Raw genomic sequence first — 25,765 nt, 5'->3', positions numbered from 1 at the left:
ATCCTGTGATATAGTAGATATCAAGTATCTGGACCGTGGAGTTCACCAAAGTTCTGTATTGTTCTCCATCTTTTGGTAACAATAAATAATGATGAAAGAATGTAAAAGCTTTAATACAAATAGTGAGAGGAATGAGTTATGTTTAATCTGAAAGGGAGAAGTAGTTTGGCTTTGTGACTTGCAGTTGAAAGCCACTGGACGAGATGAAAGTGCATTTGAAAGCGAGAACTAATGCCTGAATGTACTTATGGTCTATTAATCTTGTCCTGCTGTCTTTTTTTATTTAATGAAGCATCAAGTTAATGTGCCACATTTAATGACCTATGATTAACTCTTTGAGTTCTGAATGCTCTGGAAAATGTTGTGATTAATGATTTTCCACTCAGTGTCTCTAGTTAAATGAACCAACCTTGCCAATGTCTTCTCTAATGGTTACTAACAAATCCCAAGTCCATCTTGGACATCTACATGGAGAATTTACTGTGTATCGATATCAAGATTGAGAATACCCCTTGTTATGCATATATACCTAATGTGTGTGTATTGAACAAGTGCTAAAGTTTACTGTGGATTGTATAGAGAGCTATTGTAGATACATCAAAAAGTAATTAATTAAATTGTTCCAGTGTATATGCTAAATATATTTTTAAACAGTCATTATGTTTATTGCCAGAACCCTCTCCTTTCTTCTTTAGCATCTTTTCATGACTCATCCTGCACTTAGTCACATATATACATAGATTTATCAAATTTTTCATGATGTATGTTTCATATTATTTTTCAGCATATTTACATTATATGTGTAATGCTACATGGATGATAATGACAGTTGGTCCACACTGACATATCACAGCATAAATTGGATAATTTCATTCATGGTTTCTTGAGTTTTTCTGTAGGGCAATATGAGGGTCACTGTAGTGTTACTCATGAATGTTTTTGGGTGAATGAATGGACCAAACGGGCAGGGAGAGGTGCTCGAGTGATTGATTTATGTCATCGACTTGTTTGCAGGGTGGGTGAGTCAGTGTCCCCGTGGGAACAAGTCACTGACACGAGTCACTCACTATGTGTGTCTGAGTTCAAGTCATTTCGTTTGCAGGAGTGTGAGGTTTGCTGAAGTCTTAGTGGGTAATTCATCGAAGGGAAATTACTTTGCCACAGCAGCAATGCATCTATTGTACAATATAACACAACAAAAGTTGCATCAAACAAGGAGCAGCAGAAGGAAATACGAGTGATTATAGACAGAGCGAAATATGCATGAATGTTGAGAAACATAGCTTTTCGAGATGTGAAATATAGAAATAAATAATGTTGCCTAAATATACTGTAAATATACATATAAATTATAGTGCATACAATAACTGAACACAATATGGAAAGCAAAACAAAAAATGGCAAAAACATTATAGTCATAGTCCAGTCCACCATCACTCGTCTCAAACAAAAGTCAGACACTAAGCCATTTTTGCATTACATCTTTAATGTATACATTATGTACAATAATAAGTTATATATACAGTTATACTTTGGTTCTGTGATGGCTTTGCATGTGTGTTTCTACGCGTTCTACTATAATGTATGTGCTACTGAGGTAAGTAATCCATGTTTGGTATCTGTATATCAGCATAATATACTGTGTGTCAGACAAGATTTTGCATGCCTGGAATCAGGGCTTGGATCCATTTCATTTCAATTCAGTCCAGCAATTAGATTATTTACAAAAGTTCAACAGCATAAAACATCATAAAAATAACTAGTTAAACATTAATTGAACTGGATCTGATGAAGACAGCCCTGCTCTGTGAAAGCAGTTATATTTAGTGTGAGCTTTATCTTTGCCTCTACAAGAGATTTTAGAAAGGAAATAAACTATGACAAACATGCACATTTATTTAAAGTACCGGGGTCCAGCCCCAGGGTTTGCAGAATCAAACAAATGAACAAAAAGCAGTCGAAAAAAAGAACTTGGAAGCAGGTGATGTGTTGATTCTGTGGAGATCAGTCATGGGACATTATGCTGACAACATCAGGCATTAGATAAAGATCAGTTCGATTCCCAAGGAATGAGATCAAAGTAAGTCTTGGCATTGCTTGTTGAATTTTGGAGCTTGACCACCACAGAAAGCAGCATCTTATCTGTTGGTTCTAATCTGTTATTAATGAAGTGCATCAAACGTGACGCTCTTCGTAAAGTTTAATCTGATGCTGTACGGAGCCACCCTCAGTCTCTGTGCATAACAACCGTAAACTGGCTTAGGCTACTTTTCAGAAGTGGACAACCCTGCATATTGTTCTCATTTGCTTTATTGGTCCCATAGGGTAGAGGAGAGCTTAAATCCTGTCTGAGCATGACTGAGCCGGCCACAAAAGCTGAGCAAGATCAGACGTTGTAGGACAACCGTAGCTCTGCTTCCATCACGGCTGGCTGCATTCTCGCACCGCTCGCAGCGCACAAACCTCCGGAGGCAGTTAGTCATGCCTGTTGCTGTGGCATCTCTATTTTTTAATGCATGGTTTTTATAGCGTTTCCACTGGGCTTTCAGTGGTTAAGTGGCCCTAAATGCTTAATTGGGTGATGGAAATCACAGGCACTTTGCACCCGCTCTGTAAACCACAACACTTCAGCCTATTAGGGGCCCGGCAAGCCACACGCCAAATAATTAGGACTGGCGGCAGCACTAGACCGCAGCGCTGGGGTGAAAGGGGAAAGGGGGGGATAGACTGGAAGAATTACTGGGGGTGAGGGGGGTCACAGAATGGATCACGGCTGAGGAAGTAGTTTTAGGAAGCGAGCATATCGGCCTGTGTGATTTACATACTTCGCAAAAGCAGTGTGTAGTATGGAATCTCAAGAGCGCAAATTTAACACATCAAATCTTCAGGTAATTCATTAAAATCCCATAATCCACTCTTGACTAGAGTTGTGTCTTTGCTGGTGTCATTACAATTCAACCAGAGACAAAGGGGGTGTCCCTAAACGCTCAAAGTTCAAAAGCAACGTTTCCCAGATGTCTTAGCGTTTCCAGCTGGGCATATTCTTTGCATTCTAAAATTGGGAGCTTGTATCTGATGTCTGTCTTTATGACGACAGCACAACCAAAGTCATGAATATTGATGGTTGCTGCAGTCAGACCAGGTCACTTCCTTTGTATGGACACAAACATGGAGCTCCGTCAGCAGATGGTTCAGTGAGGGGGTGGCTAAAAAGTCGGGTGGCACTGCTGCACACTGTATCTTTTTTAATACTGCTTACGAAATGTTATGTTTGCCTTTAAAGGTTATTGTGTTGCATCCAGCGCACAGTTAAACCAGCTTTTTTCTTGGAATTTGAAAAACTCATCGTGATTGTTTTGTTCTTGCAAAGCAGAAAATATCTAAACAACCGAAGAAGAATAATCTGAATTCGAGCAGCCTTTCATTTTTGTCTTTCTCAAACTCTGTAGAACTTTAGAAAGATGGGAATTTAGGCCATAGAAACAATTTCACATTGCTAGCTTCTGAAAGAGAGATCTGTGTCGGCAAAGGTCCACTGACATTCTTCATGTGATGGGTGTAATATGTTTGCTGTATATGTGCTGTCCTCCTAGTTAGGGCAGTATCTGTCCCTACATAAATGTATACTGAAGTCTCTGCTCCGCCACATGTCTAGACACTGGCGCAGCGTTGGGAGGGTGATGGGTACTGGGACTGACACACCAGTTGGCTGTGAAAACTGCTGATGCCTTGCCGTCCGGCGACCATCGTCATCTCTCCGCTGCCCAGCACGTCCGAGCAGAGCGACTCCACTGCGTCCAGCCTCTCGATCTGCACCAGGCGGGTCAGGAGGTCAGGGATGCTGTAGCCCGCCGTGCTCACCCTCTCGAAGAGCTGCAGGCCGTCACTCATGCCGCCGATCTCGTCGCGCTTCAGGCCGAAACTCTCGGCCAGGTGCCTCCACGTCTTCACCACGGCCGCCTCGCTGCTGTAGGAGGAGCTCAGCATGCGGCTGGTCTTCTCCAGACAGTCGAAGGGGAGCTCTGTGGGGCTCAGGCCTGGAGAAGGACAAGGAGTGTTAGAAGTTATACTGGCGTTACAGGTGCATCTCAAAAAATTGTCGGCTATAAAATTTTATATATCCAAGACTCATTTACACTTAAACTAAAATGTTTCAAGCATTTTTTTATTTGAATTTTAATATAAAATGGACTTCAGCTCAGAAATAAAAAAGCGTATATATCTCAAAATATTTTAATATTTAGTTTCAAGTAACTTACTACAAGAGGAAGACTGGACCATCGCTCAGTGGTCCGTAGTCCTCTTTTCAGATTCAACATACGAACATACTTTTTGGACATTTCTGAATTGTAAACCCTCTTTTGATTGATCTCAGGAAAAATATATTTTAAGATACTGGAATTTATGATTTTTATGAGCAAGCCGTTTGGTAAAGATGTCTAAAAAATGCATATTTAAGCATTGGGGGGAGTTGTTTTTTGTTAACAAATACATGCAAATGGACGTGAACAACAATTTTAAACATCTTTCAGATGCACTTTAATGCAGTTTATAGAAAAAGTTAAATTCCTCTACAGTATTGAGGGGAAGTCAGCCTTACCCTCTGTTGCATTGCAGGCTCTGGCATATAGATCCAGGATCTTTTTCCTTCGACTTTGTAGCATCTGTTAGATAAGAAAAAAAAAATCACTTTGTGAATTCCAGATGATACTGAACTGGAGATCTGTTCATAATCACAGTTTTTACTGCAGTAACATCTTTAAAGGGTCCTTCTTCCTTACCCCTGGGGTTTTATTGTTGTTATTGATCGCATTCATGTTGCTGATGTGGTTATTGCTGGCGATGTGGTTGACGTTTCCGACATGGTTGGGACTCGGGATGTTGTTGGCCTGGCCGGCCGTGATGGTGGGGGATCCATTGCAGGCGTGGTCGCTCTCCAGCAGCCCCAGAGAGAGGAGGCAGAGGTCGGGCTTGTTGCCCAGGTTGACCAGGCACGGGTTGGTGTTGTTGGTGGTGGTTGATCCCTGTTTGTCAGACGCAGCCTCCTCATCGCTGTCGATGCTGCGGCTTAACAGCTGCTCGTTCTCTGATGACGCATCATTTTCACTGCACAGACAAAGACACTTATTGGAACACATGTGCAACATATTCTCTGGTTTCATATAAAACTCAGAGACCAGACACACAGTTAAAATGTGAATATGTGATCTCCTGCCAGTAATTTTCTTGAGCTTCTACATTCTTACCGCTATAGGCAGGTAATTTTTTTTTTTTCATTCAGCTCTTATACAACTAACAATTAAATGCACCACATGAGTTTTATATCTCGTGTTTTGTTTTCGTAACAAGATTTATTAGTAGGCTACTCTGCAGTTTAGGGTTCACTTTCACATAAAAGTCCATTTTTTTAAAACATTTCAATCCGTGAAGTAAACAAAAATGTAAAAGTCTCTAGAGCCTGTGTTTGGTTTGTCTATTCTGGGCAAATATGGCAGTACAACATGGTCTACTGGATTTGTGGACAGTGGTGGGATGTAACAAGGTACATTTATGTATACTACTATTATGAATACTTATGTATTCTGTACTTTTCTTAAATACATTTACTGTATTATCAGGTACTTTTCACTTTTACTTTACTACATGTCAGCAAATATCTGAGTTTTCCACTCGGCTCTACGCTGCGTTACATCTTCACGTTATTTTTCTATATTTTTATTTTTAAAAATAATGAGTAACGAGGGGAATTGTTCCACTGATCCAAACAGAGCGGACAGGTAACATAAGACCCCGCTTCCTGCAAAGCACATCTGCAGTAGCAGATACTCCTCTGCCGAGAATCAGATAAAATGAGGCAGTTTACCTCAGAAGTACTTTTACCAATTAATACTATTTAAAAACAAGTACTTACTTAATTTTAATCAAGTACAAAGGTTAATGAGGTACTTCCTCGACCCCTGCACTTCCAACGTAGATATAAAATACTAATTTCAAGGTAATGAAAACACATTTCTTTATTGTAGTAGATTATACACTGATGAAAAAAAATGATTGGTATTATATTCCATTTCTATCAATGGATCCACACACTGGACCTTTCAACAAATTAATCTCGTATTACTCATTATACATTAAAAAACGTAATGTCCGGAGAGTAACACACAAGTTATCACCCTGCACAATAAAATGTGTTGTATCTTATTTTCATTGCAGAGACATGATGATATTTTGTCAGTATGAAAAAAAGCATGTTGCAAAACAAAAAAATTACTTATTGCAATTATACTCAGAAGTAAGATTACTCTTTGGCCCTGATATATGTTTTTACTATTCTCTTAAATGTCACTTCCCGCTCTTCTGATTTGCCCTCAGACATATCAATAAATATGCACTCCTTGGAGTTATTGGCAGAGTATATGGTTTTGCTGCTGTAATTAAAGGTGCGAGTGACAGCCAATACACACAGAGTGACTCATGATCTTTGCAGAATCAACGGGAACTTTGACCAATGAAAATGTCTCGTAGAAGAATGATGTTGTTGTTGCCATAGCTGCTGGTGTTTCTGAGCTGTTCCTGTGATTGATTGAAATAGCACTGCGATTTTATAACATGATACCGTATAATATCATTTTATTACCCATCATCTCCCTCCCTGCGCCTGCTCTGGGTTTTTCTCACAAAATCACCTTGTTGACAGAGAATGCCATTGTTTCACAGTCCTACGCTCTTTTTCCTCAACACACACACACACACACAAAATGCCATTGTTTCTTAGACATCTAACACCCACGCTGGCAGTTACAGCAGTGAGTTAGCACATCCTTTGGCATGCTGCTATACCACACTATTAGAGGAGGTGTGTGTGTGTTCTGTGTGTGTGTCATCTATTCTTTAATTTAGACCCCTTCCCTGTCCTGGGAAAGTCAATATAAGTGTGTGTTTGGTGCAAGAACTACGACATTTTAACACAAACGCTGACTGAAGGTTTGTGTGTTGTGTTGTGTTGTGTTGTGCGCAATCATGCGTCTCCACACTTCTCCCATCCATCAGCCACCAGGACCCATAAAGCAGCATTGTCTGCAGATGAGACGTATGCAAAAAAGATGAAGGTGAGAAAATCTGTCGTCCTTTTGTTGTCTGCCAGGATGTGCTTTCACCTGGTGGTGGTTTTAGGTGAAGCCTGGAATAAATACCCCTATCTGCTCCAACAACTACCCCCTCTGTCTGTCTCTCAGTGTTTGTTAGGCTTCAGGGCTCATCTATGCTACACCTCACCCCCCCCCCCAAAAAAAACATGTCTCAGCTGTCTGCTTCATTAAAAACAAAAGAAAACCTCAACTGCACTTGCTTTTAACATGCCTCATACACACATACACATACACACACACATTTGTGCGGATAAGACACACAAATGTGCCAGCAGCAGAGATGATACTGCAGTGACTTGTTTTGTTAGGGCTTAATTACGGGCAGATGCTGCGATAATGATAAAAGCTTCTTTCTTTTGTGTAGCGTCTCTGTGTCGCCACTTACAAACACAAAGACACACACAGATCAGCACACAATGGTGTTTAAAAACCAAATCATGTACTATATACATAGTATATCACCCATATATATATATATATATATATATATATATAGAGGAGCAGTGCTGCTCACAAATCAACAGGGGTCTCTCACCTTTTGACCGTCTTCTGTGGAGGAGCTTTGAGTTTGTCAAACTCGTCCTTTTCTGAGTAGATCACCACGTTGTCTAAGAGCGAAAACGAGAAGACGTACACGTTCACATGTGTTTTGTTTTCTCAAATATATTTAACATAGCGGGAGAGGATTCAGAAACACCAACCCCAATTGAAAGTTTAATTCACAAAAGTTCATAGATGTTTGCATGATTGTTCGAAAAACACAAAAGAGAACAGATTCCTGTGGCCTGGTGAGAATTCATACCTTGAAGAAAGAAATGAGTGAATGCTTAAGTGGAACAAACACAACGTGTAAGAGGAAGAAACTTAAGCATGTGTGTCTTTCATTTCACAGACTTATTACCTCGGTGTCTACATGAGTGACAGACAGCTCCGGTAGAGCTTCAAGCAATGAGCTTCACACACACACACACACACACACACACACACACATACACACACCAGTCATCCCAAATGTATGACACACTAACGCACAGCATTCACTCACAATTCAGATCAATTTTTTTAGCTACCATTAAGTGAACAAACTTGTCATAACACACAATGTGTTTGTGGCAGTGTGAGTGAGTGTGTGTGCCTGTGAGCATGTGTGTCTGCATCCACGCCACATGTAAATGGTTAGTCAGTCAGTCTGCGAGTGAAATTGAACAGAGCATCATTGTAGAAATGGCGCCTAAAGCAAAGTATGGCTTTAGCTTTGGAAGCTTCACATTCCACCACAAGGTACTCATCATACTCCAGGTCCGTCAGCACACACAGACACAGACAGACACACACACGCGTTTGCATAAATCACGCTGAAATCATCATACATACACACATGTACATACCAGACTGACACACGGAGACAACACCGTATTAACATTTAAATGTGATTCAGTCAGATTTGATGAGATTTGTTCGATAACATCTTTAACACAGATGTGATGAACAGGCGGTTCAAATGTCCCATAATGAAACATAAGTGATAAAGAGAATAGAGAAATAATTATTTTTTCTGCAAAAATAAATGCAATATGCACCTACAAGTTTAAAAAAAAAAAGAAAATCTAAGTCAGCAGCACTGCAGGAAATTGTTGGATAATACTGAAGCGACTCTAAGCCTGACTACAGGCTGATATAAAGTGTCTGGGTTTAACACATAAGCCAGTCGCAGCCACCTGAATCAAGGTTAAAGAGGATTGAGTCAAATTATACACATGTTGCTGTAATCACAGCTGGGTGGTATGAGTTCATTCCTCATCTGACTGCCACGCAAATTGTGTGCTGTGTCACTGTGATTATTTTTGGAGCAATTTCACAGTCGTATAGGAGTAAAAAAAATACAAATTACAGTTGGCCTTGTAACTATAATTATGTAGCTACGAGTGCCTTTGTACTATTATGGAGTGGATTAAGTGTGAAGTGCATCTGCTATTGGGCGCTCATTTTGTCGGCTCGCCATTAAAGGACTGTGCGACGTGTGAGCAGAGTTTATGGAGACGTGGTGATGATCAGTGTCTGCTGGCCTGTTTATTCAACAGATATGAAAACACTGAGAACATTAGAGAAGACATAAAACAGATGTTGCTTACATACAGTAGAGTGCAAACACTCACTGTCACTACATTAGTGTATTTTAAAGCTTTACTTTTTTCAGATTGTATGATACAATTTCAATCAATCAATTTGTGCCATAGAAATTACAAAATGGCATCCTTGGTTTAAGAGTGAAAAATAAAATGTGTGTTGAAGTTGAATTGAGGGCTTGGTAGAGTATTATGTTTATGTAATTATCTAAATGTGCAATATGTAATTGCCACTAGAGGTCTCAATCAAAACAATCACAAAAGACTTAGTGTGATGTTGTCATGAAGCACCGTGGGATCATGGGACTTGTTAGCGTTTCCTGTCCTATATTCTTCTTGGATGGTTTTTATATTTGAGAGCTTTGTGACAGAACGCGCAGCAAAAGACAACGAATAATCTTGATCCACTGAAGCAAAAAACAGGTAACTGGCAATCAGTGTTGTTTTTCCTTCATCACACACCCTAGTTAAGAATTAAGACATATATCTTTAAATATCACAATTAAATCACTTCTCCCTGTTGTGAGGAACCTGAATGTGCTGGAACGACTGCTGAGTCAAACGCGTGCCTGCACTCAAACATATGGCCAAAAATGTGGATAATATTAGGATCATGTATACAAGGATATGAATAAATACTTTACTTATGTTTCATGTAAACATCACATTCAGATTCTAATGAAAACCAGGGTGAGGCTTATAACCAGGAGACTAATGTGCATGTAAACAGATTCATTGTTCTTTGTTACGGCTACAAAGTGGAACTAAGTCAGTTCTGGTTGTGAGGCTCGTCAAACAGGAATCTATTAGGATGCTTAAATAACATGTCTCATTACTAATTGTGTGTGTGGTCCTGTACTTATATCTTTGTGAGGACCATTTTAAGCATAGACCTTACAGAGTGAGGACATTTTTGGAAAGTGAGGACACTTTGGCCAGTCTCACCTTTTCAATGGGCTGTTTGAGGGTTAAGACTTGGTTTTAGGGTTAGGGTAAGAATTCAGGTTAGGGTTAGGCATTTAGTTTCGATGGTTAAGATTAAGGAAGGGCTAGGTAATGTATTATGTCAATGAGTGTCCTTACTACTATAGCAGTGCAAATGTGTGTGTCCGTCCCGTCTCACCTGGAACATCTTTCTTGTCTTCCTGTTTGTTGGTCTGAGCCTCCACTGCTTTCACAACTTGTCCGGAACAACATGCTGCAGACACACACAAGCACAAAGAAACATAGAACCTCATTAATCACACATGCCAACTTGTGTGTGTGTGTGTGTGTGTGTGTGTGTGTGTGTCTCTCACCCTGGCCACTCGGTTTTGCCTTCAGGATGTAAAACATGATTATGAGGACAATGGCGATGGCCATGATGAATATGGTTGACATGGCGATGATGAGTGCCGTTGCTAGGTGACCCTGTCCATTGGAACCTGAAACATGGAGCCATGGTTATTATTGATGGTTGAATGTTTTGTGAGTGTGTGTGTGTGAGAATGGATGATAAAAGGTGATGGATGACTGTGTATTTTCTTCTGTGTATTTGCATTTACCTTTATCTGGGTGAGGGAACACTGTCGTGCTGAAAGGGTCAATAACAGGTTTCTCTCTTGGTCTGGTGCTTTGCATGCCTGTGAAACACACACACATATACACACCTCAGTCCCAGTTCACACACACTCTTCTCATTCACATTTTTGCACATTATGTGTCTTTGAATCAGCGACTAGATTAATTCAAACCCTTGTTCCTGTGAAACTTTGATTAAAATAACCGTTTGTCATTTAAGGAAATATGCTTATTTACCGTCAACAGATAGATGAAAAGATTAGTACTATCAAGATATTGTTGCGGTGAATATGACTGTACTGCCAGTTAGATCACCTTATTACAAAGACTGGAAACCCAACTGTTCTGTATCAAACTACATTTAAATTCACTAGATCCAAATTTTTATTTTGATTCCCCCCAAATTGCACACAGTCATAACTATCAGTCAGACAGATTTTTTTCATCTAGATCCATATTTTCTTATTTGAGGAATCAATGAAAATGTTGGAAAATGCTCGCAAAAGAAATCTTGGATCCACCCACCGATCCAGATTCACACCAAAACTTTAGGGGTTCTTCCCTGACTTATCATCCTTCCACCAAGTTTCATGGTAATCCTGCTGACTAACGGATAGACAAACAAAGGACAACATCTCTTTGTTATATTTATCTTACAGGATTCAAATTAATGAGCTTAAAAGTGATTTGGAAGCTACATGCACCCCTCTGTTTCCAGTCTTTGTGCTAAGCTAAGCCAAGTTGCTGTAACACATACTGCACAGATAGGCCAGAGGAATCAATCTTCTCATTTAAATCTCAGCAAGAGGCAGAATAAGCATGATACCCTTGTTCTAACCAGATGACTACTTTCTTCCAAATTATGTTAAATACAGCAGATTGTCCCATCGCAAAACATTTCAATTAGTCACTGGCAGAGTTCACATCTGATCTTTCACTGGCGTGTTAGCTTTGGCCTCGAGTTTTATGGACCTTTTATTTTTCCCCAGAAAGTGTTTGCAGGCGTTAAAATGTCAAATTATCTACACAAACAGTTTGTCTCTCCATCTCTGACCTGCTCCTGCTGAAGTGAACAAGCTGCAGTGTCAGAGAAGGTCGGGCGCTAGAAAACAACGGGCTGTCCAGATGTCTCTCTTTCTTCCTCCCTCCCTCTCGTCTCCGTGACTGGATTATTCATCAATTGTTTTTACTTGCTCCTAATTGAGCTATAAAACCCCTGGCAGCTTGTAAATCTGCTCTGTTAATCAGTCTTTTATTTCCCTCAACATGATATACTGTTCACCTTTTTGGCATGTGCCCACCACTTCCCATGGTCTCGGAGACTCATGTCACACACACAGACACACACACACACACATTGGTGCCCTGTGGCGGCAGACTTTAACTCCGAGTATGTGTTTACACTCCCTGGGACAAGGATATGAGTCTGAACTGGAATTTTGTTTAGCGTCTTGTGGTTTCATCTAATCACGTCTCAAAGGCTGAATAACACATACTGCAAAACGGTGATACTGCAGGGCAATCTGGATACTCAGGTCCAAACAAACTGAGAGGGGCAGAATTACAGAGCAGCATCAACATGAAAAAAAGCACTTTGTTTGAGGTGAGAAGCTTGATACGTCTTTAAGTGGGGATGAATCGAAGGTTAACCTCTGATAAATCAAACTTTGATATAATCCCATGTGTGTCTGGTGTCTCTGTAGGAGCAAAACTGGGTTCTTACACTTATACACTTACTTATTTTAAGTATTTTTGTGAACTGGCGGCTGATCGGAAAAAGGTCAAACGACAGAGAAAGTCAATAAAAAAGCCAAAAGTTGATGGTGGAATTTGAGCGATGCCTACAGACTTTAGTGTCTGTCTGCCAGAGAGTAGCATCAGCACAAGCACTAACATGTTAATCATCTTTCTTTCTCATACCCACTGAAGTTTTAATTATCACACACACACACACACACACACACACACACACACAGAGGTAGGCAGGAGCCGGGTAATTTACAGATTACACGGCGAGTGTCAGCCTGCCTTCAGGAGAACTCCCAGCTTTCAGCTCCTTTTCTTTTACTGCTGCGGGTGGGCGGTTCTGATCTAAAGGGGTTTAATTAAAATGTATCACAAGCTGATTTAACAGACATGGGAGAAATAAAGGATGCTCTGTGCGTTGTTATCTTCTAACCAGACTAATCAAACTTATTTCAGACAACAGCTTGTGTTTCTGGCTTTTCATCCTTCTCATCGACTGATTCGACACAATCCGGATTACATCTGTATCAGTTCATTTAAAGCCATAAATCGTCAGGTTCAGGTCATGAGAAATGATCATGTGGCACCTGCGAAGCAGTGACGCATTTTATTTTTCTAGAGCAGAAATCAAAAACATTCTTGAATGAATAGTTGCACATTTTGGGAAACGTTTTTGCTTTTCTTGCCAACGGTTAAATGAGAATATTGATACCACGCTCGTGTCTGTCGTCAGCAGCCAGTTAGCCTGGCTAAGCCTGAGGAGTGGAAAAACAGCCAGTCTGGCTCTGTCCCATCAATGACTACGTTTACATGGACACCTGTGTTCCAATACTTAACAGATTAAGACAATAGTCTGAGTAAGACACTACCTACATGTTTACATTGTAATTGCACTATAACATCCTATTGGAGTTTTCACAGCATTTTGCGACACTGATATACAACAGTTACCAACTTACGCATGCACTGAAGATGGAAAAATAAAAATGAGACTAACAACATCTTAAATAGTATATGAAAGTAACTAGTATAGTTGAAATAATACCTTATTCTGAGTAAGGTTAGAGATTAGTCAGAATATGTCCATGTATAGTGAGTGCTGACAAAATCCACTCACATTACAGCTTGTTTAGACCATACAAAAACAAGTGTTACAACACCTACACACCTTCAAACCAAACCATGTTGTCTATTTCCAGTCTTTATTCTAAACTGAACAGCTGCTGCATGAACAGCCAGAAACAAGAGTGATGTCAATATTCTGAGAGAATTCAATATGAAAACATTTCTGGAAAACAAGATGGCTAAATGTTGAAATTGGCTAAAAGAATGCCACTCCAAATAACCTTGATAAATTAGAACACAAAGTTTATAATAACATTTATTTGTCATCATTCTATCACTCTTACTCGCACATCTTCACACCATCATTCAATCACTTATTTCAATGCCTTGAAGAAACAATTACAGTGCTGTTGAAAAGCAAGTGTTTAATTATCCACATGTACCCACGTACACACACACACACACACACACACAGTCCTCCGTCATACCCTCTGCGCTGCAGGCAAGTGCTGCTTTTTGAGGTTTTCATCTTTCCAAACGCACTCATTAAATATGACAAAACAACAACACCATTCATTTCTGGGATCTTCAATTACACTCATGGGGGATTTTGGGCAATTATGTGCCCATCAATAATGTTCCTGTTGCCATTTATATATATATTATTATTATGACACACATGTTATATATATCTATATATATGTATTTATCGATATACTGTTGACAAGATCAGTGTGGTCTGTTTGTCACATGTGGACAGAGCCACTTAGGGCACAGTAGGACAACATACTGACTCGTTAAGGCCAAAATTAGCACCTTACAGAAAATTACTGCTAGAATTAAAGTCCATTAATCTCCTTGATTAATTAATTCTGGGGCTGATTTTCAAACTAAATGGCTTGATAACATGCACACACCTTGGTTACTAGATAAAAACAGATGAATCCAACAACGCTGTGCATGAGAAAGATTTCATAACCCCTTTTTTCAAAACTGATGAAAGTTAACTAAAAATAATAATGCCGTTTATAATAATGATTCCCCCGAGGAATCAGTGACAATAAATTTAAATAATTCAATACAGTGAGGACTCCTTTTGTAGAAATGCTCATATGCTATAAACACTAAATCATATGGTGGCAAATATAAAATCTGCAAAGTATCAAAACCTAATTATTCCTTGACTGCCATCTGCTGGGGTTTTGAAAGGCATTTAGAAAAAGCAGGGATAAAAAATGGACCAATTACCAATGTGTGAAAATCAAACCGAGCAAGACGTGTCACATGACATTATTCACGCTTTGTGTATAGAAATGTTTATGAACTGCTGATGCAGATGGAGAACAGAAAGAAAATGGAGACAACCGCTATAGATATTATCGTGCTCTGATGTGGTTGCAGCAACAGCTGGAACCAAAACACGCACACATGCACAGTGAGCACACACAGTCAGGTATGAGAGGTAGTGAGGCAGTGAGGTTATGAATGAGATGCTAATTTAGGGCAGAGGGTGTCCACCTCTCTATCCACCAGCGAGGCCCGGTGACAGGAAGGACAGTGACCTGGCTGGGGGAACTCGACACAACATCTGACCTCAACTTGTTTCCCTTAAACCTCGTCCAGGCCTTTGACACACACAGTTACATCTGCTTTTCGCAACAGCCTGTCCTCTTTTATTTCCTTTCATTTAGACAGAAACTTTAATTTTTGGTAGCTTTTAATCTGGCGGAAACCAGATCTGTTTGTGCAGACAAAGCTGTGAAGATGTGCATTAAAGAAGAAAACAGGGGGAATTCAAAGTTGAGTAGAGAATAAATAGGGTTGCACAGGATGAAAAACAGAAGGAAGGAAGGGGAGGGAGGGAGAAATGAAAGTGTGAAGAAGCAGCACTTACATTCTTTGGTGTTGCGCGGTGCGTTCTGGCAGGAGTGGCACACCATCCCATAGAGGTTTCTGGGTCTGTTCTCCAGCATGTAATACCTATAGGAGACAAAAAGGCTTATATAAGTGGGACAAACAGTTGTATTCATTCCTAAAAGTAAGCAACACAACTGAGCATGGCAGGTGTGTATAATTCGCAAACTCCCTACCTTCTAGACATACTTAACAGGCGCAGTGCTGTGGTATGGGGAAGCAGCTGAGGTGAAAAGTTTGACTCTGTTAAGAAATGTACATAATTGACGCCCTGAAGGCACTAAACACTGGCTCGGCACAGATATCGCCCTGAGTCTCCAGCGTCTGAACGCCTATTAGAGGAGAACGGAGGGCGAGGCAGCCAGGACCTGAATGTGTGATTGAGTGGCACTGGTCCTAAATCATTTAGGCTTGAGAGCAGAAACATCCATGGGTACGTGCGTACAGTGTTGTTGTGCAGCCTGCAGGTGCCTTCATATGTCTGTATGTATGTCACAGTGACTGGTTCAGTCTTGTGCTGCACAACACGGCAGCAACGCCAAATCACAAGAATGTAATTCGATGAGATTCCTATGGATGTTGGTGGACGTGCTGATGAAGGAGCATCTGGTTTGATGTTTGCTGGAGATGGATTTTATATTCAAACTACAAATAACTGAGCACAGTTACAAATGTTGAACAGATTCCTATGGATCAAGCTGAATGAATATCATGCATTTACAATCAACAAGCTTTTGATTCTTTTCAGTAAAATTTCAATAAAGCATTTGACTTAATGTTTAATATGAATGCCTCCACCAAGGAAGTTGTGCTTTTGTTTGTTCGTCAGTTAACAGGATTACACAAAAATGACCCATGAAATTTGTGGAGGGTTGGGTCACGACCAAAGGAAGACTCCATTAAATATTGGATCCAGGATTTATTTTTCACCTTCTTTAACATTGTGAGATTTTTCACCAGCTTCCCTGATTTTCCTGGATCTTGATGGAAAAAAAAATCTGACATGTTTGTGGGACTGATATTTATGAGTGTGTGCAATTTGGTGCAGATCCAAGTACAATAATGGATCTAGTGAGTTTAAATGTGTTTCATAAGGGGATTGTTGGGCCTTGGCAGAGGTATGCATACTCTGAGTGCAGCTCCATTTTGTTATATGACTTCATTAAATTGCAGAAATGTGCTCAATGTTTATAGATAATCTGCAAAATCCTCAAGACAGATGGCTAAAATTGCAATTTCTGCACGAGTTCTAACACTGGTATTGCAACATGTCAGTGAATTACATGGTCACATTATTGGTCGGACCAAAATATAAATAACAAAGGTTTGTGTTTTTGTACATTTAAACAAAAGCAAATTAATGATTTTCTTTGTCAAATAATCAATACAAATGCTTTATGGGGCCCTACAAAGTTTAACAAGAGTCATAAACCAGCTATTTGTTTTCAGATTTTCTCCAACAATATTTTCTCACTGCACAAATATTTAATCTTCATCCTTGTTTGGTATGTATTATCAAGACATAGTTACTATAAAGTCACTAAACAAGTATTTATTTAGTCCACGTCATTATGTGAAAGTGCTGCTAAAGTCGTTTGACGCATCATGACTCTTTCTCCTGCAGCTCTTCACCTCTGCTGAGCTTCAGGCTTTAACTTTAACAAATGCTCAGACCTGTTCTTCTCTGCATCAAACACGCACAGACTCTATCTGCTGCTTCAAACAACCACACTTACAGTGTCACAGCACATTGTACAGAGACACAGTTACACACCCCGACATGGCCAAGCTCAGTGTTCCTGAGCACGCTCGTTCCTGTAACGATCACACTCATCAAAAGCAAAAAAAACATCCTGCGGAAGTGGAGCGAGAGCCAAGAAAAGTAGGAGGCAGCAGGACAGCATCCAGATGAATGATGGGAGGAAAAGATTTCAACATTCCGCTTTCCTTATTGGAGTGGGAGGGTTTAATCAAATTGCACCAAATCATCAGTCTCTCATACTTTTGCCTTCAATACCCACCTAATTATATATTTCTCACATTTAATCACACATATCGGAGGGAATTTGATTTTATCAACTGCCTTAGCAACCGATTATGGACAAAATATCTGTCTTGCAGCAGCAGATTTAAAACAACATGCTTAACGCTCCAGGAAAGAAGCTGTCCGTCTGCAGAGAGGAGCCAGTGGAGAGAAGAGGGAGGAACAGGAGGGAGGAGGGAGGAATAGGAGGAGGGAGGAGGGAGGAGGGAGGAGAGCGAGGTCTGGTAACATTTAAACCTTGACTTAATATTTTTTAAGTGACAGGGGTTGCATCCATAGCTGTCATTTGCAAATGGAGGAGCAGAGGATTTAGTGTGTGTTTGCGCACAATGCATGAAACCGACGGCAGCAGGGTGGTCTGTCCACATGTCAGCTCATGCTACTTTAAAGCAAGTGTATGGATACATGTGCAAACATCTGAGCAGTCATATTGTACTATGTAAATTTCTGTTTGTGTCTGTGTTATATATATATTCACATATAATCAATTATAGGTCAGCTGCACAGTAACAAATGGGGTTTGAAGCTTGTATATGTGTGTGTGCTCGTGTGTGGTTTACCCCGGTAAACATGGCCCACACTCAGCATCGCTGTCCGGAGTCCCAGCCGCACGCACCGTGGCTTTGTAGAGGGCGTCGCAGTCTTTGTGGCGTCTGCAGATCTCGTACTTCCCCTTGGAGTATTTCCCCTGTGGACACGGCACACAGGCAAAGTCCTCATCCTTCACACCGTAGCCGCAGGTCTGCAAAACACACACGTGCACATATAACCATAAAGACATGTATATCAGTAGTTAAAACCTTTAATGTAATTTGAAATGAACTCAACGCTCTTCAGATCAATGTGTGTGTGCTGCGGACACACACACAGTTTGATGGAAAAAACAGTCACACACATCTGTTTCTGTCCATATCCTGAGCAAATCTGGCATTGCTGTTGAAATGACAAAATAGACATCTGATTGGTCGCAGAGGTCCCTGTGTGTGTGTGTGTGTGTGTGTGTGTGTGTGTGTGTGTGTGTGTGTGTACAGCGCTCCATGCCTGGTAGTGTTTAAAATGACCACCTCATCATTCTGTCTTCTTGCATCAATCTCCTCCCATCTCCTCGTGGTTATTCCTCACAGCGGGGAGGCTGAACAACAGGCCACACACACATACAAAAACATACTCTCTTTCTCTTTTTTTTTTTTTGCTCCCTCACTTTCATCTTTCAGTTTCCTTTTACTTTCATCTGTCTATTAAAAACAAGCCAATGCCTCTTCGCTCTGGGCTATGGTAGAGCCGATTCTTAAAGAAATCTAATATCACTTATCTTCTGTTTGACGTCCGCAAGTCTCGGTGCGATCGTTTGATATGAAACTGTGCTGAGCCATCGACAGGATCCTGTCTCTCTGGGTTAAAGCTTGCTTTGGATCTTTTTTGTACACAGGCTCACCATGGTTCTGCTTCTGTTTGCTAAATCAAAGCTATTCTGGATGAGTTGAAAGCTTCTTTTCAAAGCAAATTTGGTGCCTCATTGATTCTTGGATATCAGAGGTCGATAAAGCCAAGAATTAAAACAAACAGGGGACTTTCAGGCACTATTCTTGCTTTTATTCTGAAAGTTGACATTGAAGGGATAGAGATGATGCCGTGATGACATGCAACAAATCTCCCAGGACATATCAAACCGAGGAAGTTGCGGTGCAACATTTCAAACCGCCAGCCCACGAAGTCGCCACAGGGACCATATTCTTAATGGCCTGCAGCTTTCACACATCATGAAAGCTGATGTGAAAGCTCAATACCCAATTCTTTAATGTTTCTTCACCTTACAGACACTTTCTTCATCACCCAGTGACAGTTAGGGAATCAGAACGACATGAATGTACAGCACATTCATGTACAGTGCCCTGGCATGGAAATGTATTCCAGCTACATCAGACAAAATCTGGATACAAGATGCAAGTTAAAAGCCTTGATAGTCTTCATTGTGTGTGTGTGTGTGTGTGTGTGTGTTTGCGTGTGTGTGTGTGTGTGGATGCATGTACTTTCTCAAGTCTCTGTAGTGTGAAGAAAAACCCTATGGTTACTCCCTGATTAAAAGAGCGTCAAGACACACACACACACACACACACACATACATACACACACACACACACACACACACATGCAGGGGAAACTCAGGGGAACAGGAGAGCACATGAATTACAGACTGTGGCACCAAGAGGATCAGACGGGCAGGAGAGAGTGCAGAGGGGCTTCTCATCTCACTGATTAATCTTCTTTGTTCCTTCATGTTTCTGTCGCTCGCACACGGTTAAATTACCCTTTTATGACGGAGCTCTGAGATTGAACCTCTCGTCTCTGTCGGAGAGAGAGAGACGAGTGGATCACTTGATTTCACAAGTTCAAACACAACGCATTGTTGGGATGTTTACTTAAAGCACATGGAAGCTCAGTGAACATAAGGCCAGGAAGGTGGGAAGTGGGAACGGAAGGAAAAATTAAACCGACACAGTGGGAACGTTCATGCGAATTGTTTTTTTTTTTTTTATGCCATCCAGCTCATGGAGGTGAAGGAGACATGGCCACCTAGTGACTGTTAATTAATGCTTGACCCACGTTTTAGGGGCTATATTGAGCATATTAAGTTCTCTCTATCAAAGTTATTTGTGTGTTAATAGTCAACCTGCTTGTGTGTCTTGTGTTAAAGCTCTGGAGCTTCAGAATGATTCCTTGTCATTAGTGAGTCCTCCTCCAACAGTTCTACAATATATTGTGACTTTTTTATTGTTTGTGTGCTGGGCGTTGTGTGCAAAGGGTTTTATAAACATTCTATGGTACAGAGTGAAGTTAGAAAACTTTGTGTTCATCCCTCCTGGTTCGTCTGCAATGAAGCCTTTGTTTTTCTTCATTATTGTTAAATTGTGTGGTTCATATATAAGTTTGAATGATTTACTGAACTCCTGTTATTTCTTCTTTTCTACATTGTTAAGCAAGCAACACATTCTTAAGACTGACGTTCACAACTTTTCAAGATAGAAGCTCTGTGAGCCAGCTCAATATAAAGCACTGCAACAAACAAAATCACCATTGTGTGTTTACTTTGAAAACAAATTGGAAGAGATTCTATGAATGTTATTGCCATGACAGAGTTCAGCAGCAACAACTCCTGTGAATGTCTGTGTCAGTTCAATATGGGGAAATATAAATAATTCAATTATCAAAATGATCTGGCAGCGATTTTGACCTGCGCTTTCACCAAGCGGCCGACCGCTGCTGTAGTTTATTCAAGGACTCAGAAGAAAATTCAAGTCGGCCCACAGACTGAAGGCACACTGCCCCGCCCCCTACTGACTGCTACAGAGCACTGGTCGTCTGTTTATTCAAATGTCATTAATATTGAACGTATCGCGTTTTGTCGACAGTTCGCGAGATATGAATTCCACAGACAGACAGATGTTTGTGGGTTAAGTAGGTAGATCTTTTCTGCATGTGTCTGCAGGTGCAGATACAGGCACAGATGCAACTGTAATTTGTCAGTAAACAATGCAATGGAAAGGAGAGCACTGTTCCCAGACATAAACACAAATATTTAAAATCATAAGAAGACTTTTATTTATTTTAACAATAGTTATTTCTGTCCACCTTTCAGCTCTGTCCCCTACAGCTGCCTCTCTTGAGAGGGTGTGGCACCCCGGGGTGCCCACTGAAGCGTTTACCTGCTCTGTGTTTTCTTTGGCTGCCAGCAGACTGACTGACGGGGGCTAAATCACTATGTGACTACTGCAAGTCATTCACTCTAATGCAAGCCTTCACAGGGAAGTCAATGGGAGCAATAAACCATAGAGAAATTTGAATTTATGCTTCACTGTGCAGCTATGTGTGATTGTGTGTGGTCTGAGTAAAAATGACATGAGGGTTCATAAGGTCACTTTTTCATGCTATTTTACTAATTTCTTTCTTTATGGGTACACATTTTAAATGTTAGATCGTGCATGTGTGTGTGTCTTACCATATGTGGCTCTTGTCCTGGCTGGCACTGAGGACAGGCCTGGCAGCTGTTACTGGTCTGGTTGAAGAACTCGTACTCTCCACAGCTGGAATACTCTGCACTTGCAAACATGCAACACACCTAAAGGGACAGTGAGACAGAGACAGAGAGGACAGATAGATGGAGAAAAAAAGAGATATATTTAGAAAAAGTTTCACTTTGATTATAATATAAATCTCACCCTCTCAGAAATTTCATATTCCATATTCCGAATTTTGCCCAAATGACATGATTTACTCTCTAAATAAAATATTTCTACTTATGGGATGTACACAGAATGACTTGTACCTCAACAGTTTTTATTTGTAATTAGGAATATTTAAGGTTCTAAAACCTTAACTTCATATTGTTTCAACATGTGGAAAGTTGGGAAGTGCTCATCAGTTCTGCAGTAAATCCTGCAGTGTAACAAACTGCATCATATCCTTTTCCACAGAGACAAGTGAACTGCAGCAGCAGCAGAGATGAACAACAGCACTGGATGATGATGCTGATTCATTCAGCAGAATCAGCATCATCATTTTTAATTGACAAAAACCAAACAGCAAAGAAAACAAACATCACAAACAAACTTCATTGTGAAATTAAGTTTAGTAGAGATCATCGTGTGTGAATGAGAGAGTTTCCACAACACTGGCATAAGTTTGTGTGTGTCTGTGTATTGTGTTGGTGTCTCTGTGCATGCATGTGTGTGGCATTGTGTCATAGTGGCTGTGTAATAAGTAGCAGCTGGTGGCTTTACCAGCAGACTTTGTGCTTCTCCAAACAAACTAACTGACTTTAAAAAATCTGCAGCCCAGAAAATGATGGAGGGAAAGCAAACGAGTGCATGACTAATTCTCTCCATCTTCCCTGTGTTGTTTTAATAACATCTCCCTCTCTTCCTCTTAACCATTTCATGACAGCAGACGCAGGACGCTGCGTGAGTAAATATACAAATCTACGTTGGGAGTGTATGTTAATGTGATTGCATCCTTTCAGGCCAAATAATCTGTTTGTGGTATAAACCGCATTTTAAAATGAACTGGTGGAATGCCCCTTTAACATGTCAAGGTCCCTATTCTGCAACCAACAAGCATCTTATTTCTTTAAATATGTTTAAATATGTACAAAACATCCGCTCCCGTTGGTGTGTTGACACATTTAAGGGTCACTGTAAGTATTTATCGAGCAATTACTGGCAGGCGTTGTTTTCATAAACTCTCTCCATGAGCTGCACTTTGTCTTTGAAGACACTGTAACAATAATCTTCTCCTCCTTAGTTTTCCACCGTTGGAAAAACAAACTTCCTGTCATACCAGTGCACCATGCTAGATCTGCACGGACAGCTATCCCACAATGCCTTGAGACGACCAGTCAGCCTGGCCCCAGCTATCCTTCCCTTCAAACTACGAAGGTTCTGTGGTCAGACTCACACACAGGATCCTTAATGTCTCGTCACACATTCTGTTCTCTGAATTTGACCGGCTACCTTCAGGCAGTGACAGATCCATCAAGTGTAAGATCAACCTCCTCAAGCTCTCATTCATCCCAACGTCCATCACACTGCTCAATAAGGAAACGTTGATTCAGCCATGTATCTCAATAACCTTTGCATTTTGTCTGGCAAATTTTACACTCTGGTTTATAGGTTTTAATGTCAATTTTTGTTTTTCATCTTTAATGCATTTCATCCTCTTAGTGTTTTATCTTTTTAAGTGTTTTTAGGGCAGGTGCAATTCTCAACTCATGCTGTAGCACTTTGGCCCATTAAAAATTTCCCCATGAGGACAATCAAGTATATTTGATTTGATTTGATGTTGGCTGGGCTTTCGACTTGATTTTTTAATTGGGGAAAACATTGGGGTTGGGTTTATCAGGGACATATTTGGCAGAAAGTGTCCTTGGGCAAGAAACTGAACCCCACATTGCTCCTGCCTGCTGTGCTAGCAATAAAGAAAATGTTGCACATTGAGTGAATCTATGTGTATGAATGTGTGTGGGTGCTTTGCGTGGTCATCAAGACTAGAAAAAGTGTTATATAAATACAGACCATTATAACATGGCCTATTGTGGAGTCGATTACGACGGCGATCCGTCCATAAGGCCGACAGCAGAAATATGGTGATGATTTTGGATTAACACTACTGCTTGATGCAAATTTTGAAGAGACCAAATTCAGATTTCAGTTCTAAAGAACAGCGTTAAGTGTAGCATAAGGATAGGAGTAAATGGAGTTAAAAAATGAAAAGAAAGTTGTTTTCACATGCACAAAACAGAGGGAGGTTCTCTGCACAGATGTGTTCACGGGCAACAAATCCTCTGCATTATTCAGGCAAGAGGTGGAGCAACCGGATGGAGCAGACAGAGGTAGGAAGAGACGTATTAACTCTGCTGCGTGCATATCACGTGCACCTCCTCCAGAGACAATACGGAGGATCTGCGGAGTTCAGTGTATGTCTGAAAGCAGCTGAAGATGAGTATTAAAGCTGGAGGACAGAGGGGATTAAGGCAGTAGAGGCAGGAAATGAGGAGATAAAAAAATAAAAACAAAACTTACTAATAACGACAGAAATATGGACTTCTTCTGACCTCTCCTCTCTGACATGTTTGCGTCTTCTTCCTGGGGGACATGGAGATCAAAGACAGAATTAATCATTGGAAATAAACAGCGTTTATTGTAAACAATCCTTTCAAACATTCCTGCTCCTGCACCAAACTCCACTTACGAAACAGCAAAGTCATGAATCTAAGCACAGCTGCCAACAGTAGTGTCAGTGTGTGTGTGTTTGTGTGTGTGCGTGTGTGTGTGGTCCTGATGAGTTCACTGTCTTGTTAGAATCACGTCATCGCCCTTAAACATGTAACTGCAGCAGAACAGCCCATGGCATTCCTCTGGCTCATGACAGCAAGCACAGATCACCGTTGCCTAACCTCTGCCTCAATAGAGGTTGGTGATATCACATATACCATTTACTTAATTGTCTATTTCTGCGCTACGTCTGAGGCTAAAGTTGACGTCAACACCTCAAATCTACTCAAACAAAGCTTTTTTACGTGGGTCTAGTTTCAAACCTGTGGGTGCGCTTAGGTAATACTTATGCTATTAATGTGTCATGGTAAGTAAGAAAACACGATTAAACATGTTAAAACTATCTCTGAACTCATACCAAGATGACTTTTAAATCGTGTGGCATAGAGAAGCTGACTTTTCACCCTCATCAAAAACTGCGATGAAGGTCTTTGCTCTGACCACTTGTCAATGCTCAATACTACATTGAACAGATTGTTTATTCTGACATGTCAATCTACTAGTGATTTCAATCTAATTCAATTCTGCTTTGAATCCTTAACCATCATTAAGAATAATGTCCAACCCTCAAAATCATTCGTCCCTAGATACACGTGTAGATATTTATAGATCTAGGAGGATCTACGAAGGATGTGGTATGGGTCAGGGGAAAACCCATTAAATCTTGGTTAGGATCCGGATCAAAGGGTTGATAGAATTTATTTTTTTCACTTTGTTTAACATTTCAAGAGGTTTTTTGTTTTTCTTTCTTTCACCAAAAGTGTGCAATCAGTGCCATTCTGGTTTTTGAAGGGAAACTGTCCAGGAGAATAACCTTTCGGGAAAATAACATAACAAAGAGACTTTCTTTTATGGCTCTGGAGGTCTGAGTGGAGGATATCACTTGTCTTTATTTACCATGAAGCCAGTGTTTCCCTGACTAGTTTTTAAACTGCAGAAACACAATCAAAGTAACTGTTGCCTCAGTATAAAAGCACGTTTTAGTGTGACCTTAGATAAAATCAGTTTGATTCAACACATGAAGTGATGAACATTAAATCCATCCTTTCGGAAGCCTCAAAGTGTGTGTGCTTGCTTGTGTGAGTTCATGCATAAGTGTTTGTTGGAAAGAGAGACATCCGCCATTATCTCCTATCTGCGGTCAGAATCTGTCTGTCTGGCTCCAAACCTCTGATTTCACTCTACCATGTCGCAGACTTGAGTGAAAAAACCCTCTGATCTTCAGTCATGGCTAATTCCCCAACCCTGAGGGTTTGATCTTGCTTAATTACAACCTCCTCACACACACAAACACACACACACACACACACACACACACAATAAAAACAACACACA

At 40.5% G+C, this 25,765-nt stretch overlaps 1 protein-coding gene across 1 annotated transcript in view; it reads right to left on the bottom strand.

Moving 5' to 3' along the window:
- Window positions 1–1,466: 1,466 nt before the first annotated feature.
- The window catches only part of edar (ectodysplasin A receptor), a 35,157-nt gene continuing 10,858 nt past the window's right edge, over window positions 1,467–25,765 (bottom strand). The window contains exons 2-12 of the mRNA XM_020089697.2: window positions 24,179–24,241; window positions 21,601–21,720; window positions 18,164–18,345; window positions 15,540–15,625; window positions 10,819–10,896; window positions 10,573–10,698; window positions 10,398–10,472; window positions 7,684–7,756; window positions 4,782–5,106; window positions 4,601–4,664; window positions 1,467–4,037 (exon numbers count right to left, since the gene is read on the bottom strand). Of these exons, the coding sequence (XP_019945256.2) occupies window positions 3,652–4,037; window positions 4,601–4,664; window positions 4,782–5,106; window positions 7,684–7,756; window positions 10,398–10,472; window positions 10,573–10,698; window positions 10,819–10,896; window positions 15,540–15,625; window positions 18,164–18,345; window positions 21,601–21,720; window positions 24,179–24,226 (1,563 nt within the window). The 5' untranslated portion in view covers window positions 24,227–24,241 and the 3' untranslated portion in view covers window positions 1,467–3,651. The remainder of the gene's footprint in view (window positions 4,038–4,600; window positions 4,665–4,781; window positions 5,107–7,683; window positions 7,757–10,397; window positions 10,473–10,572; window positions 10,699–10,818; window positions 10,897–15,539; window positions 15,626–18,163; window positions 18,346–21,600; window positions 21,721–24,178; window positions 24,242–25,765) is intronic.

This window comes from Paralichthys olivaceus, chromosome 10, assembly GCF_024713975.1.
Source record: "Paralichthys olivaceus isolate ysfri-2021 chromosome 10, ASM2471397v2, whole genome shotgun sequence".
NCBI classification, from domain to species: domain Eukaryota; kingdom Metazoa; phylum Chordata; class Actinopteri; order Pleuronectiformes; family Paralichthyidae; genus Paralichthys; species Paralichthys olivaceus.
The sequence above is the reverse complement of the archived record's forward strand: the minus strand, read 5'-3'. Positions and strand labels throughout refer to the sequence as shown.